The 16,168-nt window shown below is 40.8% G+C and overlaps 2 protein-coding genes across 9 annotated transcripts in view; one reads left to right on the top strand and one right to left on the bottom strand.

Annotated features, from left to right (window-relative positions):
• The window catches only part of LOC119475743 (cilia- and flagella-associated protein 54-like), a 65,215-nt gene extending 52,624 nt beyond the window's left edge, over positions 1 to 12,591 (bottom strand). For 4 of the 8 annotated variants that reach the window (XM_037748727.1, XM_037748726.1, XM_037748728.1 and 1 more), the window contains exons 1-22: positions 12,103 to 12,591; positions 10,739 to 10,844; positions 10,275 to 10,424; positions 9,873 to 10,038; positions 9,461 to 9,519; positions 7,327 to 7,470; positions 6,875 to 6,988; positions 6,002 to 6,091; positions 5,717 to 5,909; positions 5,454 to 5,534; positions 5,202 to 5,314; positions 4,950 to 5,064; positions 4,481 to 4,566; positions 4,229 to 4,366; positions 3,838 to 3,979; positions 3,577 to 3,632; positions 3,291 to 3,419; positions 2,859 to 3,090; positions 2,417 to 2,550; positions 1,082 to 1,279; positions 888 to 980; positions 591 to 779 (exon numbers count right to left, since the gene is read on the bottom strand). In XM_037748727.1, coding sequence (XP_037604655.1) covers positions 591 to 779; positions 888 to 980; positions 1,082 to 1,279; positions 2,417 to 2,550; positions 2,859 to 3,090; positions 3,291 to 3,419; positions 3,577 to 3,632; positions 3,838 to 3,979; positions 4,229 to 4,366; positions 4,481 to 4,566; positions 4,950 to 5,064; positions 5,202 to 5,314; positions 5,454 to 5,534; positions 5,717 to 5,909; positions 6,002 to 6,091; positions 6,875 to 6,988; positions 7,327 to 7,470; positions 9,461 to 9,519; positions 9,873 to 10,038; positions 10,275 to 10,424; positions 10,739 to 10,844; positions 12,103 to 12,266 — 2,892 coding nt within the window. In that variant the 5' untranslated portion in view covers positions 12,267 to 12,591. Of the gene's footprint in view, positions 1 to 590; positions 780 to 887; positions 981 to 1,081; positions 1,280 to 2,416; positions 2,551 to 2,858; positions 3,091 to 3,290; positions 3,420 to 3,576; positions 3,633 to 3,837; positions 3,980 to 4,228; positions 4,367 to 4,480; positions 4,567 to 4,949; positions 5,065 to 5,201; positions 5,315 to 5,453; positions 5,535 to 5,716; positions 5,910 to 6,001; positions 6,092 to 6,874; positions 6,989 to 7,326; positions 7,471 to 9,460; positions 9,520 to 9,872; positions 10,039 to 10,274; positions 10,425 to 10,738; positions 10,845 to 11,014; positions 11,086 to 11,157; positions 11,812 to 11,837; positions 11,973 to 12,102 lie in introns of those variants that run through there. The other 4 variants (XM_037748730.1, XM_037748731.1, XM_037748729.1 and 1 more) reach the window with 4 other exon arrangements.
• Positions 12,592 to 13,420: 829 nt separating this feature from the next.
• Positions 13,421 to 15,888, top strand: LOC119475746 (alpha-crystallin B chain-like). The gene is made up of 3 exons (XM_037748737.1): positions 13,421 to 13,714; positions 14,095 to 14,217; positions 14,306 to 15,888. The coding sequence occupies exons 1-3, from the start codon at positions 13,535 to 13,537 to the stop codon at positions 14,495 to 14,497; spliced, it is 495 nt and encodes a 164-aa protein (XP_037604665.1). The 5' UTR covers positions 13,421 to 13,534; the 3' UTR covers positions 14,498 to 15,888.
• The last annotated feature ends 280 nt before the right edge of the window (positions 15,889 to 16,168 follow it).

A 16,168-nucleotide genomic window follows, 5' to 3' on the forward strand; every position in this document is an offset into this window, starting at 1 on the left:
TTTGGGGTGAACTGTCCCTTTAAGGTATCCATCAGTTTGGGATAGGCCAAAATCCCAACAATGAGCAGCACCTGGACCCAGCAAGTGATGAGGGTCACTTTTCTCTACTGTTTTACAAACTGTTACACCTCTGTGTATATATACAGTATATATACATATTTATTACTTCTCTATACATACTACATTCCTGTCTGCACCTCTGTATATACAGTATATTTTTAGTACTTCTCATTATTACATAGTACATTCCTGTTTACATCCAGTTTTCCCATCTGAAATACTGTCATCAACAAAATTACAAATTTACATTCACATTACTATTTCATATTTACTTATGTTTACATTTATTTTAACTGCACCATTTTATGCCTTAGATTATCATTTTGCTTTTACATGTACTTGTGTGATTTCCCCTTTTATAGATACATATTTTATGAGCATTGTTAAAGGAACCTGAGACCAAAGATTTTCATTGCCAATGACTGCTTTGCTGAAATTGACATATGACAAATAAAGGACCTTGAACCTTGGGTGGTGAGGTGACAAACTAGTACCAAGTGTCTACTAGTTTTCACTAGTGTGTAGTGTACCTGCGCAAAGTGAGCCCACGTGGAGAGCAGTGGTACGGGCAAGGATGCCAGCAGTGGGAATGTTGACCCTCCTATAGTGTTGCCCAGTAGCTTTCCCTGGCTATTGTAGGCGGCTACAGCAAACACATACTTCTGGTTAGGCTCCAGCCCCTCCACCCTCAGCACACACTCACCAGATACTGCTGGTACCTGGAAACATACAAAGTCAAACCTAATGGGCACACACCAGATCATACAAGATGACAAAAATGCGATCCACTAGACCTGACACTCTTCTGTGAAAGAGATAAACTGTACCATACTTCCAGTTCCTGGCAGGCTGCAGTCTCCAAGGCGGACTTTCCGGTTAATGCCCTCATCTGCACGGCCGCAGTGCTGGTACCAGCACACCTGGAAAGAAACAAGAAAAAAAAAAAGAATAAGATAAAAAAAAAAGTATAGAATTTGTGTTTAATTATTTGCTACTTGGTAGATTAGTAATAAAATCTCACTTGTCCTTCCAAGTTATAAGGTGCTGGGGCAAAGGTTAAAGTGCGGTCAGTGCGTGAGAGCAGAATGGGGGGAGGTGGAGGGTTTTCTTCCTTCTCCTTTATCCCTCTATCTTTGTTTTCAGCTGGAGTCTTCGGGGTGGTGGAGTTATACAGTTTTCTCTCCTCCACCTCTGCTCTCTCAATCAGGGTGGAGGCCTCCTGGCAAGTGCACATTGACAAACCAGTTGATTATTCATAACACTACATGAAGCTCATCACTGAAAGTGGCTACATCTGAGTCTTTTCACTTATACAGTGTGTACAGGAATTAAATGTGCCTTTGAGGCCTGAAGTAAAGGGTTTAAATTCCAAAAATTGACAAAACTAGCTGGTTTCACTGTTAAGTATAGCTTCAGAAACAAAATAGTATTTATTAGTTCAGCCCATGTTAAGCCTAACAGGGTATTGGCTCTGTGTATATGTTATACAATACTTTCAATTGAATAATCATAGTTTATTTAAAAGTAAGCATATTTTAAAGGGACTGTTTGTAAGATTCAGAAATTGGTTGTAACAGCGACACCTGTGGCCGTTAAGTCAACGAAAGTCAGTGTCCTGTTGCTCACGCTCGCCCATGTGCACGCGCTACGTGAATGTGAGCGAGCATCCGTCAAAACAGTGATTAACATTATCACTCTATATTTCACCTGCTTGGCAGTAATGTTAGCTGACCAGACGAAGGTCTCTCCATGAATCAAGGGCACAGGGGAGACACCGGTACCCGGTCGGAGACGATAACGTAACTCGTTGCGGAGCACCGTCACTTCGCAAGACACGGGAAACCTCTGTTGGTCTGGAGGAGCTGTAGCATTTATTTCTGCACAAACGTCCACAGTACATTCACTAGATATTCTCAGAGCTAAACTAACTCTTCTGCAGTGTGTAGTGTGCGCGCATGCAGATGAGGTGGAGCGAGCTGTGAGTGAAGGCAGGCAGGCAGGCAGAGGAGCAGAGACTCCGGCCCTGGAGACCAAAGCTACGGTCTTACCCGCGTCCTCCGACCGTGGCCAACACTGTTTTGCAAGACGGACTTCACTAGATATAACTTTGCGGTTTTGGTGCTTCCGTGTAGTTTGTGTTGGAGTCTGAGTCTGAACAGCGTAGTCACACGCGAGTGCGCATGGGACACCGACCCGGATTGATTTATACGTGTAAGAAGTTACAAACAGTCCCTTTAAATGTACATGTACTGTACACATTTGCAGATAAACATACACCATACAGCTGTGCATGTGGAAATATCAAGTTTTTTACATTACAGGCGTAGTTGTGAGTGAATGATTGTGAATGTGTAACCTCTAGCAAACTCTTGGTGTTGATGCTGTTTTCTGGCTCCATGTTCTTGTACGCCAGTGAGGCTTTCTGGATCAGGAAAAGAGCTTTGGAAACCTTGTTCTTCTTGATCCGATCCAACAGTTCAGACTCTGCGACTAAACACAACCAACAAAGTCCCAGGACAAACCACCATATTTAAACCCATTATTTGTGTCTACATTTAGGCATGATTTATTGGTAGACATCATTTTTGAATCAATATTCTTTTCAGAACATTTAAACTGACCACTAAGCACTAACCATGACTAATTGTCAGAGATTTCAACTTCTGTTTGTAAATCAGCAAGTGCTGGATCAGGAAATTTCATTATATTTATCAATGTAAAATTGAGTACAAACTCAACCTAATTAATTCTCAAAAATCACCAATGAGTAAATTTGTCAGTGTGGCAGTGAATCTGACCTGCTTTTAGCTGCAGCAACTTGAGGGAAGCCCTGTGGTGGATGATGTCTAGCTCCAGATGAAGGTCTGTGGCCAACAGGAGCACACGTGTGGACTGAGTAATACTGACTGATTCTGCCTTAGTTTCCACTTCTTCTTTTTCCTTCTCACTTATTTCTTCTTCTTCATTTCTCTCTCCTGATGATGTCGGAGAAGATGGGGAGGGAGTCGATGGAGAGAAGGGACTAAATCTCTATCCAAATGAGAGGAAAACAGGTTTTAGTAACACTCACCCATTGCATTTTCTCAATCTACACCGATTTCCTATTATTTTTTTTACATGTTCCCAACTTACATCCCCGTGTTGAGACTCTAACTCAAGGCGACATCTGTCTTAGAATGGTGTAAAATGAATAAATGTCAGACTGATTGTTGGACAGTTTGACTGCCTACCTGCATGAAGGCAGAGTCAGTGATTGCTGAGCAATGTTCGGGCAGCAGTGTAGCTACACCCTTTGCCAAAGCTTCAAGACCCATCTCCACCATCTCACACACCTTCTGAAGCAGCTCTGTACTTGAACTCTACAAACATACACATTGGATGATGCAATATTTCTGAAACACCTGAGACAGAATACAGCACATTGGCACAATATATGTAATTTGTTTTTTCATCACATGTACATACACTTTATATAATAATAAATCCTTGTAATATACAGTCAATCCATTCACATACCTCAAGAAGAGAGAAAGAGCTTGGCTTCACACCCTCACAGTCTGCTTCACGAGCTCCTAGACATATGACATGAGAATAATAATATTATCACAGCTATGGTGAACATGAGATGTACGTGTGTGCATGTGAGTGTGGGGGGAGGTTACCCAATATCAAATACCAGAGTGATATTCTATAAAACAACATAAGATAAAGTACAAAAGATGCATGATTTTAGCTGTCAGACTGAAACTGGGCAAATGGCAGAACCTAGTTCCTCACCTGGACATTGATTCCTGCATTCAGCTGCTCTCTCCAGCAGTACGGCCAACATGTGGATCATCTCTGCCGTCATTATGCAGTCAACAGTTGCCAGGTCACAGGCAAAGGCCACCTCACACAGCATAGACAGACACCACAGCCACTGCAAACATGTTACATGCAAGAAAAAAAATAAGTAGGATGTCAACATTAAACATAGTGTAAAAAATTACGTAAATATAAGTCAATGTATGTGTTTTATCCTGTCCAAATTAATGTTACAGTTCCCTCAGTCCTAAACTCAAAAAATTGCATTTATTAAAAAACGTTATGCTGTAGAAGATAAAAGTAGCAGTTATATATTTGACAATAACTTAAAGTTTCAGTAATGCTTACCTTTTTAAATACATACCTTGCCGTAACTATCTACCTTCTCAAGGTAGTTTGTAAACTCTAGATTTGGCAGCTGATCCCTCTGGAGCACCAGCTTCACTTTACCCCACAGAAATAAAACAACATCCAAAACCAGATCCCCATCTGGCTGCACCTCCTGCACAAACATACAGTATTTAGACACAAAAAATTAACTCTATCTCAAACTGTAATCTTAGTCGTTGGCAGATCAACCCCAACACAAACACACACACACAACATAGAAACTTACAGGAGCAGAGCCATAAACAGACTTGTGCAGGGTGTCTACTAGGCCAGTGAATTCACAACTCATTGAGAATGAAGACTTGTGTCTGTCTGTTGGAAACATCAAACAACACGACCACATTATAATTCTGAGATAACTGAAAGAAGTACTTTGTGATCAAGTAACTGAGGCCCATTGTCGAGCACCTTATTAGTACCTAATCAATGCTAGGTTATGAACATGAAATCTCAAAGTGTGTCAGCTAATATTTGACAGGAAGTAACTTGCTTAAGATACTCATATATTACACATACATTTGACAGCAGCTTGGCAACACAGTGAAATAATCAACCACAAGGAATCAATTAAGTCTGGGCAACAGCAATAAATGACTTGTGAGAATCCTGTGGCCAGTTTCTCCTAATCCATTTATCCATTTTATAAAGGTTTAGAGACTGGTGATCCATATGTGGCACAATTTCAATTTTGCTACCATCAATCATGTTGTCCTCTTTAGGATGGCTCCTCTGGGAAGACAGCAGACGGCTGAAACTGTCAAGTAAAGCAAGCTCCAGCTCGGCCCTCCTGAATGACTGACCTTCCACACCCTGACACAGAAAGAGATACTCAAGATCCATTCAGAGACACAGCACAAATTGGAAACTTGAGCATACACAAGTGAGAACTGATAGAAATGGAGTGTATTCCCCTTTTCTGAATAATGAGTTGCCTGTGTGCTACTCACAGACAAAACCTGGAGCATCTCTCTGGCAAGTTCGGTGAAAGCACCTGGCTGCCTGTACTGAAACAACATCTTAACAAACCTCATCGCAGACATAATGGGTACTTTGTTTTCTCCTAGCGACAAAAGACATCACATTACTTCACAATTATTTCCAAACCACTGCACAAAACAAACACCTTGCAACATATGATAAAGTGCTGTACATGTTGATTGAAATGTGAGAAAAAAAGGACAAAGGAAACATGGACTAACCTGTAATGGCTAAATCCATTAGAGTGGATGTTGGTGTCAGTGCACTGAGACTCACATGAGACTCACTAGTAGTTACAACTCCTTCACAAACAGGAAGATACCAGCACATTACTCAATACACAAAGTCAGCATTCGTCACCTTAAATACCCAATTCAAATTTAAGCATTCTAAAGCATTTGCAGCACTAGCAGGTTTCCTCTTAATTGTGCACTTACTGTAATAACTGCAGAGTGTTTTTCTGTTATGCATTTGTTTTACTAACCAGATAATATACTGATGCCAGCAGACAGGAGTTCCAGGATCACCTCCTGCAGTTCTGGTTCATCTGGCATCCTCGTCTGCAGCGGCCGTCTGGTGCTGTCCCAAAGTGCTTCTAAGATGCCCAAGAACTGTGCTGCACTGCTGTCGAACAGGCTCATTAGCATGCGCTCTGTTGCAGTACGAGGCCATGGCCCCTACAGTAGATACAGGCAGGCATACGAGAACACTTTAAGGATGAGATTTAACAATGAATATGATGATATGGCAGTAAAGTGGATCTTATTACATTGGGTATGTCCTTCAAGGTGATTTTGGTTTTGGTTTTGGGTTTCCTTCTGGCCTCAAACACAGCACGTTTGAACATCATGGCAGCCAGCTGAAAAAAAGAAAGATACTAATCACCAATTTTTCATAAACCAAAGAAGAGCACATCAACACTGTAAAGGCAAAACAATAAACGTTTCCAGAACAGAAATGCTCGGCATCCAATCGCCAAAAAATGCAATTCTTGCAGAAATCTCCAAATGTCAAAAGTTCTTGGTACCAAATCACAACATGGCTTTTTCTATGGTGTTCCTCAAGGTCTTGGTGTCTTAATGTGGTATTTTGGATGGATTATTGATCATCTTTACCAATTCTCAAGTGGTAAAAAATGGTTAAATTTAGCACCAAATCTGTGTAACAAATGGTATCAACCCAAAAATTGCTGCAAAAACTTATGAGATATAATGGAGCATGGGACTATACCTCCATTCTTATATTGTAAGCTCATACACTTTCACAATTTATTTTAATTCATTCAATCATTCATTTTGATTTGTGATTTATGACAAATAAATTCTTGACACACAGTGCTGAGCTGCATCTCAAATTAATCTTATGGTTCCCAGCTTTCAGATGATGTACACCACTTCTATGTGGTATTTACTGCTGATCTTTTATCTACCCCTAAACATCCCTTGTCCCCTCTAAAAAAGGGGGGGGCGGACTGGTTAGATATGTTAATTGGTTATATGTTTGCATGTACTATACTATGTTCCTTGCATCCTTTTGATGTTTGCAGTTGCCCCTGAGATGTGTGAATGCTCTCCACTCTGATACTAATATTGTATCAGAATAACAGTATTATGAGTAGATTTGGGTAAGAGGAGTCTCCTGCCTTGATAGAGGCTTCTTTGTAAGCTCTCTGAGTCTCTCTGGTGGCAGGAACTTCATTCTGCTCCTCCAGCTCAGCGAGCTCATTGACTTTTTCAAGGGCTCTCCTGGCAAATTCCTGAAAGCATTTGAAGACACAAAGAACCCCACAAATGGGGAGTAGGACTTTTAGAATAATTCAGAAATTTCATGCAAACCCATTTGTTTGGGTATCAAGTACTATCTTGATACAGCAGATAGATATAGAAAGCATAATTTTATTACATAGTACCGTACTAAGTAATCTTCTCTAAAGCAGATTAATACCAAACAGAAAACTGCAGACAAATCAACAAAAGGTGACAGTTGGTATTTACATACAGTATAACTTATTATATCAGCCTTTGAATAGTCTGTAACCATCACAATGATTGTGTGCTTGTAGGTGTCTGGAAGCAGATGACGTGTGTCTTTCACCTCCGCCTGCACAGCGGCCTGGTTGTCATAGTAACAGTGGCAGACAGCACAGTAGAGTGTGACAATCCATGGCAGATACTTAGCAGTCATCAGAGGGATGGACAGCTCTATACTGATGCTTGCCCACAGAAGGTACTCCAGTGCCTGGACAGGATCATAAATGGTGATATAAAGGATCATGACACCCACAATTATATCTACATTATACAGACGTAGGCAAAATCGTTGGTACCCTTCCGCTAAAGAAAGAAAAACCAACAATGGTCACTGAAATGACTTGAAACTGACAAAAGTAATAATAAATAAAAATTCACTGAAAATTAACTAATGAAAATCAGATATTGCTTTTGAATTATGGTTCAGCAGAATCATTTAAAAAAACAAACTAATGAAACTGGCCTAGACAAAAATGATGGTACCCTTAACTTAATATTTTGTTGCACAACCTTTTGAGGCAATCACTGCAATCAAGTGATTTCTGTAACTCTCAATGAGACTTCTGCACCTGTCGACAGGTATGTTGGCCCACTCCTCGTGAGCAAACTGCTCCAGCTGTCTCAGGTTTGAAGGGTGCCTTCTCCAAACTGTATGTTTCAGCTCCTTCCACAGATGTTCAATAGGATTTAGATCAGGGCTCATAGAAGGCCACTTCAGAATAGTCCAATGTTTTGTTCTTAGCCATTCTTGGGTGTTTTTAGCTGTGTTTTGGGTCATTATCCTGTTTGAGGACCCATGACCTGCAACTGAGACCAAGCTTTCTGACACTGGGCAGCACATTTCGCTCCAGAATGCCTTGATAGTCTTGAGATTTCATTGCACCCTGCACAGATTCAAGACACCCTGTGCCAGATGCAACAAAGCAGCCCCATAACATAACCGAGCCTCCTCCATGTTTCACATTAGGTACAGTGTTCTTTTCTTTGGATGCTTCATCTCTTCGTCTGTGAACATAGAGCTGATGTGACTTGCCAAAAAGCTCCAGTTTTGTCTCATCTGTCCAAAGGACATTCTCCCAGAAGCTTTGTGGCTTGTCAATATGCATTTTGGAAAATTCCAGTCTCGCTTTTTTATGATTTGGTGTCCTCCTCGGTTGTCTTCCATTAAGTCCACTTTGGCTCAAACAGTGACGGATGGTGCGATCTGACACTGATGTACCTTGACCTTGGAGTTCACCTCTAATCTCTTTGGAAGTTGTTCTGGGCTCTTTGGTTACCATTCGTATTATCCGTTTCTTCAATATGTCATCAATTTTCCTCTTGCGGCCACGTCCAGGGAGGTTGGCTACAGTCCCATGGACCTTAAACTTCTGAATAATATGTGCAGCTGTAGTCACAGGAACATCAAGCTGCTTGGAAATGGTCTTATAGCCTTTACCTTTAACATGAAGGTCTATAATGTTCTTTCTGATCTCCTGAGACAACTCTCTCCTTAGCTTTCTGTGGTCCATGTTCAGTGTGGTACACACCATGATACCAAACAGCACAGTGACTACTTTTCACCCTTTAAATAGGCAGACTGACTGATTACAAGTTTGAAGATACCTGTGATGCTATTTACAGGACACACCTTAGTTTAATATGTCCCTATGGTCACATTATTTTACATCTTTTCTAGGGGTACCATCATTTTTTGTCCAGGTCAGTTTCATTAGTTTGTTTTTTAAAATGATTCTGTTGAACCACAATTCAAAAACAATGTCTGATTTTCATTAGTTAATTTTCAGTAAATTTTTATTTATTATTACTTTTGTCAGTTTCAAGTTATTTCAGTGACCATTGTGGGTTTTTCTCTCTTTAACGGAAGGGTACCAACAACTTTGCCTACGTCTGTAAATCACACACATTTCTAGTTATACCACATCATTCATTAGGTAAAAGTACCACTTAGTTTTAGGAGTCACATGTTGTCTTTTTTAGTCACAATACACCAGAGGGCAGTTAAGGACACCAACCAATGTGAAGAAGAGAGTGAATCACTGAAGACTCATATCAAATAATTAGCACAAACCACATGAACCAGTCAGTTATGGTTTTTCCAGATCTCCCATAGCCTCATTATCAAACACTTGCATTTAGAGTGTATCAGACTTGGGAAAAACAATCTTTTGATCCATCTATCATCTATCACTAAGTACCTGTGCACTACAATTCATGGTCATCAGGTAACGGCAGATGGTGTAGATGTGTAATGAACCTGGAAAAGATTAGAAAGAAAAAGAGAACAAGGTTAGTTCTACTGTAACATATAAAATACAGTAGAATCTCACATGATGATGTAATTTTGACTAAATCTATACAAACATATTCCTGGGAATCATAGAGTATCATTGGGAGGTTATTACTTTGAGTGTACTAAATCACATTAGCAGTGTTCACAAAGTTAACTTAAGTGGGTAATACCCTTGCATCTAGAACCGCACACATCCACCTTTTTGGGCACATTGTCCTGTCTCACACTTTGACAACTAAATTTGTCCTTTCAAAAGTTTCCCTCAGACAAAAGCAAATACTGAACAAAACTATATACTGTAAGTTGTACTTATATACCATTATATATTTGCCAGCAGACGTGCTCATGTTGTTGAAACGCCTGCATCATGATCCTGATGAAGTTCAGCACACGCAGCAGTTTACAGAGTCCCTTCTGGCTGAGGACGCTGTGCCTTTTCTCCTGCTCAAATATACACAGGGCACAGCCCTGCATTGCATGGATCTACAGACACACACACACACGCATATACACAACTTATATATACTGTCGATATATCAGGGTCCAGGAACAAACATCTCAAAATATCAATGACCTTTCCTCCGCATGACAAAACTTCTTAATATAAAACAACAAAGTACAACAAGCATAGCATGCTTTTCACTTCAGTCGGACTGTGAATAGTCAAACATATCACACACAGCAACCCACTGCACACAAGAATACATCATACAGTGTACCTTCATGGCAAAGTCATCTCGGTCTGTATCAAAACCTTCAGGGAAGAAGCAGGCCATGAATTGGTCCACATCTGTGATGTCAGTTATTTTCACTGAGTTGAACTGCAGCAGGTGGAGACTGTAGCCCTGACAAAGAGCGAGCTGGTACAACTACAGACGAAGAGGAGAGGGAGGAAAGATGCAATGGCAACTGTGAATGTGTGTTGTGCAGAAGACACCTTTAATAAAAAAACAAAATTGGCTAATTATGGGACCAACAGTCAGGTGCCACAACAGCAATCCAATGATGAATCCTGAGGAGGGTAAAGAGGCAAGGAGTGACAGACAACATTAAGAGAAAAGAGGTCGTTAATGTATAAACCAGACAAATTGTGTAGGCTCACAATGATACAGCTAGTAAAGCAATTAACTTAGCTATGGAATCCAAATATTAGCAGGTATCAGCTAGGCTACTGTGACATTACCTTTATCCCAAAGAGAAAATCTGCAATCTGCAACATGTGCTCCTGGTACAACTTCGAAGGCAGTCGATGTTTGTACTTTTTCCATATCTCCACCAGGAATTTAATCCTACAAAATGAAAAATCTAATTTTAAACAGGCTAAGTTGTAGCAAGTTTTTTTTCAAGTTGTAGCACCTGTTCCTATGGGATATATCTATCAGACAACAAGCACTCTTTGCAATCAACTGACTGATAATAATTCAGAAACAAACAAAAAAACAAAAAAAAAGCTACTTGCACATTTGGCCATGAATGGATGCTCCTGGTGGAAATGTGGAGTTTAGGATGACATATCTGAAGCCCCAATTCCTGTAAAAGTATTGTATTAAAATGGAGGCCCACATATCTTCTGGTGGCCCAGAATTTGCGTTAGTTCCGCACCTGCAGTCAAAAGCGAAGCCTTTCCTGCCTTGTTTGCTATCTTATGACTCATAAACATTCTAACACTGACAAATTGCTTATTAGTAATATTAGGTAAACAATTTATATATAATTAACTTGGCTTCATTTTTTTTCTTCTGGCGTAACTGCAATTAATATAGCTATGCTAGCTATGCTAGCGAACTGTTCACTGACTTCAGAGCTTACTGTTAACTAGCTGGAGAATAAACAGCATTCAGCTAACAGGTGTAACAGTTAACTAGTTAGTTGGAGAATAAACAGCATTCAGCTAACAGGTGTTACTGTTAACTAGTTAGTTGGAGAATAAACAGTATTCAGCTAACAGGTGTTACTGTTAACTAGTTAGTTGGAGAATAAACAGCATTATGCTAACAGGTGTTACTGTTAACTAGTTAGTTGGAGAATAAATAGCATTAAGCTAACATGTGTTACTGTTAACTAACGCTAGTTAGTTGGAGAATAAACAGCATTAAGTTAACAGGTGTTACAATTAATTAGTTAGTTAGAGAATAAACAGCATTAAGCTAACAGGTGTAACTGTTAACGTTACGTCAGAAGAAAAACAATGTAGCCAAGTTAATTATATGTATTTATCTAACGTTACTAATTAGCAATGTTTTCTTCCTCAGCTGTAACGTTAGCTATGCTAGCTACCTAACTGTTTCGCTCACTTCAGAGTTGACGGTTAGTTTTGCGGAGAATAAGCAGCATTAAGCTAACGGGTGTTGTGTCGAAGGAGTTTCCCGTTGCTATGTGTTCCTCCCTACCTAAACGTGAACCTCCCAAACCATAACCAGAGACACCGTAACTAACGGTCATTTTAGAACAGGAGGGAAACACTATTGAACGGGGTAACAGACTTCAACATCAGTAACCATCATTTGAATTAGCATTAGCATAGCGTTGTCTCTTCTAATATCTCACCCTTTAGCATAAGAGCCTTGGTCTTGGTGATCTTGGTGGTCTCGGCTGGTCGAAGAAACGACTCGTCTCATCAATGTTATAAACGAGTTAATATCCCGTTCAAAGGCTAAAACTACTGGGTTTCTTTTATCAAGTTTTCCGTAATATGAAGCCGGTAAGTCCATTTCTGCGGCAACAACGGTAATTGTGACCGACTAACGCACTTCTGTAAGCTAACTAATGTTATATCCAACAACAAACTGCTCCAAGCTACAGGGGCAAGGCACATCACCATGGTAACGATACTAAACAGACATGAAGCGAGTAACATGAGCTCGCAAGCAATTAAATGAAGGTACTAGTAAATAAATAAGTGTTAAGATTGATTTATCCACTAATTGTAGTTTTAGATAGGAAGAGGAGACTTTGCTAAAAGACTTTGCTAAAATAAAGTGGTGCTTCCAGGAGTTCGAGACCCATTTGAAAGGAGGAAAATCAGTGACCACCAAGGTTAGGGCTAACACCCAGTTACATAACATTTTAATAGATACATAGAAACTCAAAACTATTAACAGCTTAAAGAGGGAATAAAAAAATAATTGAGAAAGGGGAGGGTATTATAACAGTGTTTGCATGATTGTTTAAAATAGTCTGTAGGATCCTAGTGCTTGCAGATAACAGATTTAATGTGTGCAGTTCTGTTGGAGACGACCCAACTGGGAGGAAGAAGCAGAGACTGAAAGAAATTTGACTGGCACAACTGTTGGACAGTTGGAAAGGAGTCAGGACTTCATATTTTACATCTGAGCTCATAGCAAAATGTCACCTAATGCTGCCCCATACAAACTCATCAGTTCCCATTCAGCCTCACTTCCATTCTGCACACAAACCTAAAGCTTCTGGCACTCGGAGTACAGCAGGCTAATGCTCTGGCAGCTATTCCTCAAACAAACACACACACAATCACACGCAGACACACACAGAGATACAGACAGGGGCATTTCCTGGGGAATGAGTATGGGGGCATCAGCAGTACTCTGAGCCAGTGTCACCTCATGACTGGGAGAAGTGAGAGACAGAGAGTTATAGCGCGAGAGAGGGGGAGAGAGAGAGAGAGAGAGAGAGAGAAAGAGAGAAAGAGAGAGAGAGAGAGAGAGAGACAGTCACAGTCAGACAGATGAAACAATGACGGAGATGGAGGGATAAACAGTTGACATCATTGTTCCAGAAAGATCAGCCTGTTGGCAGAGTCACTATGCAAGTGTGCATGGGAGGTTACGGAGGGGAGGGGGATGCAGAGGATGTGAACAGAGACAGAGCCTGGGTGGGATGGGAGGGAAAGGCCTATAAATGTGGTGCAGGGGAGCACAGCAGCACCCATCTCAGACCAAGTTGAACCAAGAGTCCGCCTCCTTCATACCCGTCGTTTTTACATCTCCTCTGGAATCTCATCATGGATATCCCCATCCAGTATCCCTGGTACCGTCGGGTCTTTCCACACCGACTCTCTGACATCTCCTTGGCAGAACCTCTCACGGATTGGCCACTAATCTGGCCCTTCCCCTGGTCCTTCCCCTGGATACGCCCTTCGTTCATGCGTTGGTTCAACTGGCCCGACAATGGACACAGTGAGGTAAAGTAAAATCCACCTGTGTCCTTAAAATAATTAAATTGTCTTGTGTAAAATACCCACAAGTTGGCTTCTAACTGAAAAATATCTCTTCTAGAACTACTTTTCATAACATCAGCATTAATGACTAATGTACTGCAGTGTGTAGAATGATGTGACAGGCCATTAAAATGCACAGGCATCTTTAATATGTGAGATTTGTATCTATGATTTTTCATTATTGAGTCAAATATGCCACTGAAGACACAGTCTCTGTATAATTTAGTATGAGTCTTGCACTGAGATGACAATAACAAGCTATTGTGTGTGTTTTCGTGCTCAGCTGACTCCAGGCTGCAGGCATGCAACAGAATTTGTTCGTAACAGCTGTATTGTCTGTATAGATGCGTGTTGAAAAGGATCGCTACGTAATTTTTCTGGATGTAAAGCATTTCTCACCTGAAGAGCTGTCCGTCAATGTCAGCGAGGAGTTCATCACAATACACGGCAAACATGAGGGCAGACAGGTCAGAGGGACTACAGAGATCTGCAGAAATTAAGTCAAACTAAATTGGTGACAAGTAACTCATATACTGATTCTAATTCTGTTTCCAGGACGACCACGGCTTTGTGTCAAGGGAGTTTCTGAGGAAGTACAGGCTTCCTGCTGGCGTGTCAGGTGCTGAGGTCACCTCCAGTCTGTCATTTGATGGGATCCTTACAATCACTGCGCCTAGGTCATCTCCTGGCTCCGAGCGCACTATTCCTGTTTCCTGTGAAGATGGAACACCGAAACAGAAAATGTAGAGCCTGACGCTCTTCACACTGTTTCACTACTAACCCCAAGTGTTTTTATATTTAACCTGTTACAGTTTTGTTGGCAGTTTAGTAGACAATATACAGTAGGCAGGCATACAGGTCTATATAAGTGCCTTTTAATAAACTGGTATCTAATTCCTAACTCACTGTGATGTCTCTGCAAGACAATGGTGCTTTAAAACCAAAGGCTAATATGTTGAGCTCATGTAACAAAGTCTATTTGACAAAGTTTTGTATAGACACAGAGGGGTGAGGTGCTGGATAGAGTTAATTTCCCTATCACAAGCCTACAGAATCCCTCTTTAAACCATACCTATATATCTGCCAGAAACCTCTATTTAAATGACTCATTAAAGGTACAGTGTGTAGGATTTGGCGATGGTGTGGTTGCAGATTGCAACAAACTGAATACCATTCCACTCACTCCTCCCTTTCTAAGACTGTGGTAATGTGAGCTGCCGAGTGCAAAATTGTGGTTACCGCAGTAACAAGCATTTTGGTGGCCTTCAGGAAATGTGAAAACGTAAAAAGTCTCTCTCTAGAGCCAGTGTTTGGTTTGTCCGTTATGAGCTACTGTAGAAACATGACGGAGCAACATGGCGGACTCTGTGAAGAGGACCTGCTCTCTATGTAGATATGAAGGGCTCATTCTAAGCAGGTGATTATACACTAAAGAAAACTAGAAAATTATATTCCATTTTTGCTAATTGATCCCCCCGAAATGACACACACTGTTCCTTTAAGGGCATGTAATCATATTTTGAAAGGCATTTCCTTTCCTTCATAAGGCATTTACAAATTTGATATAATGTCTGTACTGGCTTTTCAGTTTAGTGACAAAATTGTTTTAAGGAAGTGGAAATGTAAAGACTTTCTCAAAATTGTCCACTGAAGATGATAACAGACTAAAATTGTCAAACTTAATTGTGTCTACAGTACACGGTGCTGTCTGAGTGGGTATGAGTAAGATGCCAACTGTGCTTTGTTTGTTGGTTTCCGTATGTGTGAGGAGGAGGGAATTCTCTGGATATGCAGTAATTTTTTAGTTTGTTCACTAAAAGAAAGCCACCAAAAGAGTTGGACCGGGTGTGTGTGTGTGTGTGTGTGAAGAAGGAGGGTGAATGAGCAGTATAGGGAAAGTAGTGGATGATGGAGATGTTTGGAGACGGACAGCTTTTTATCACTGGGCTCCTTTTCCACAGGGAGCATAGCCTCTGAGCTGCTATAAGGAAAGTGTGTGTGAATGTATGTGAGAGTTAGTGCATTATGTGCTTGTAGATGCAACAGTTACAGCCCTATATCATTCCTTCAAATTGGCAACAACCCTCTGGCATGTTAACACAGAAAACAACAGATAGAATAAATGTTGAGACTCAAAATCGTAGGCCTGCTGTGTGTTCTTTTTTATGTCTGAAGTTTTGCACACATTACATCTGGGGAGAAGATACTTTCCTCCTTGACTTAAAGGTGCAGTGTGTAGGATTAAGTGGCATCTGGTGGTGTGGTTGCAGATTGCAACCAACTGAATACCCCTCCGCTCACCCCTCCCTTTACAAGCGTGTCAGAGAACTACGGTGGCCTTCAGGTGACGTAAAAACACGGAAGGCTCTCTCTAGAGCCAGTGTTTGGTTTGTCCGTTCTGGGCTACTGCAGAAACTT

The sequence above is a fragment of the Sebastes umbrosus genome, chromosome 17, assembly GCF_015220745.1.
Source record: "Sebastes umbrosus isolate fSebUmb1 chromosome 17, fSebUmb1.pri, whole genome shotgun sequence".
NCBI classification, from domain to species: Eukaryota; Metazoa; Chordata; class Actinopteri; order Perciformes; family Sebastidae; genus Sebastes; species Sebastes umbrosus.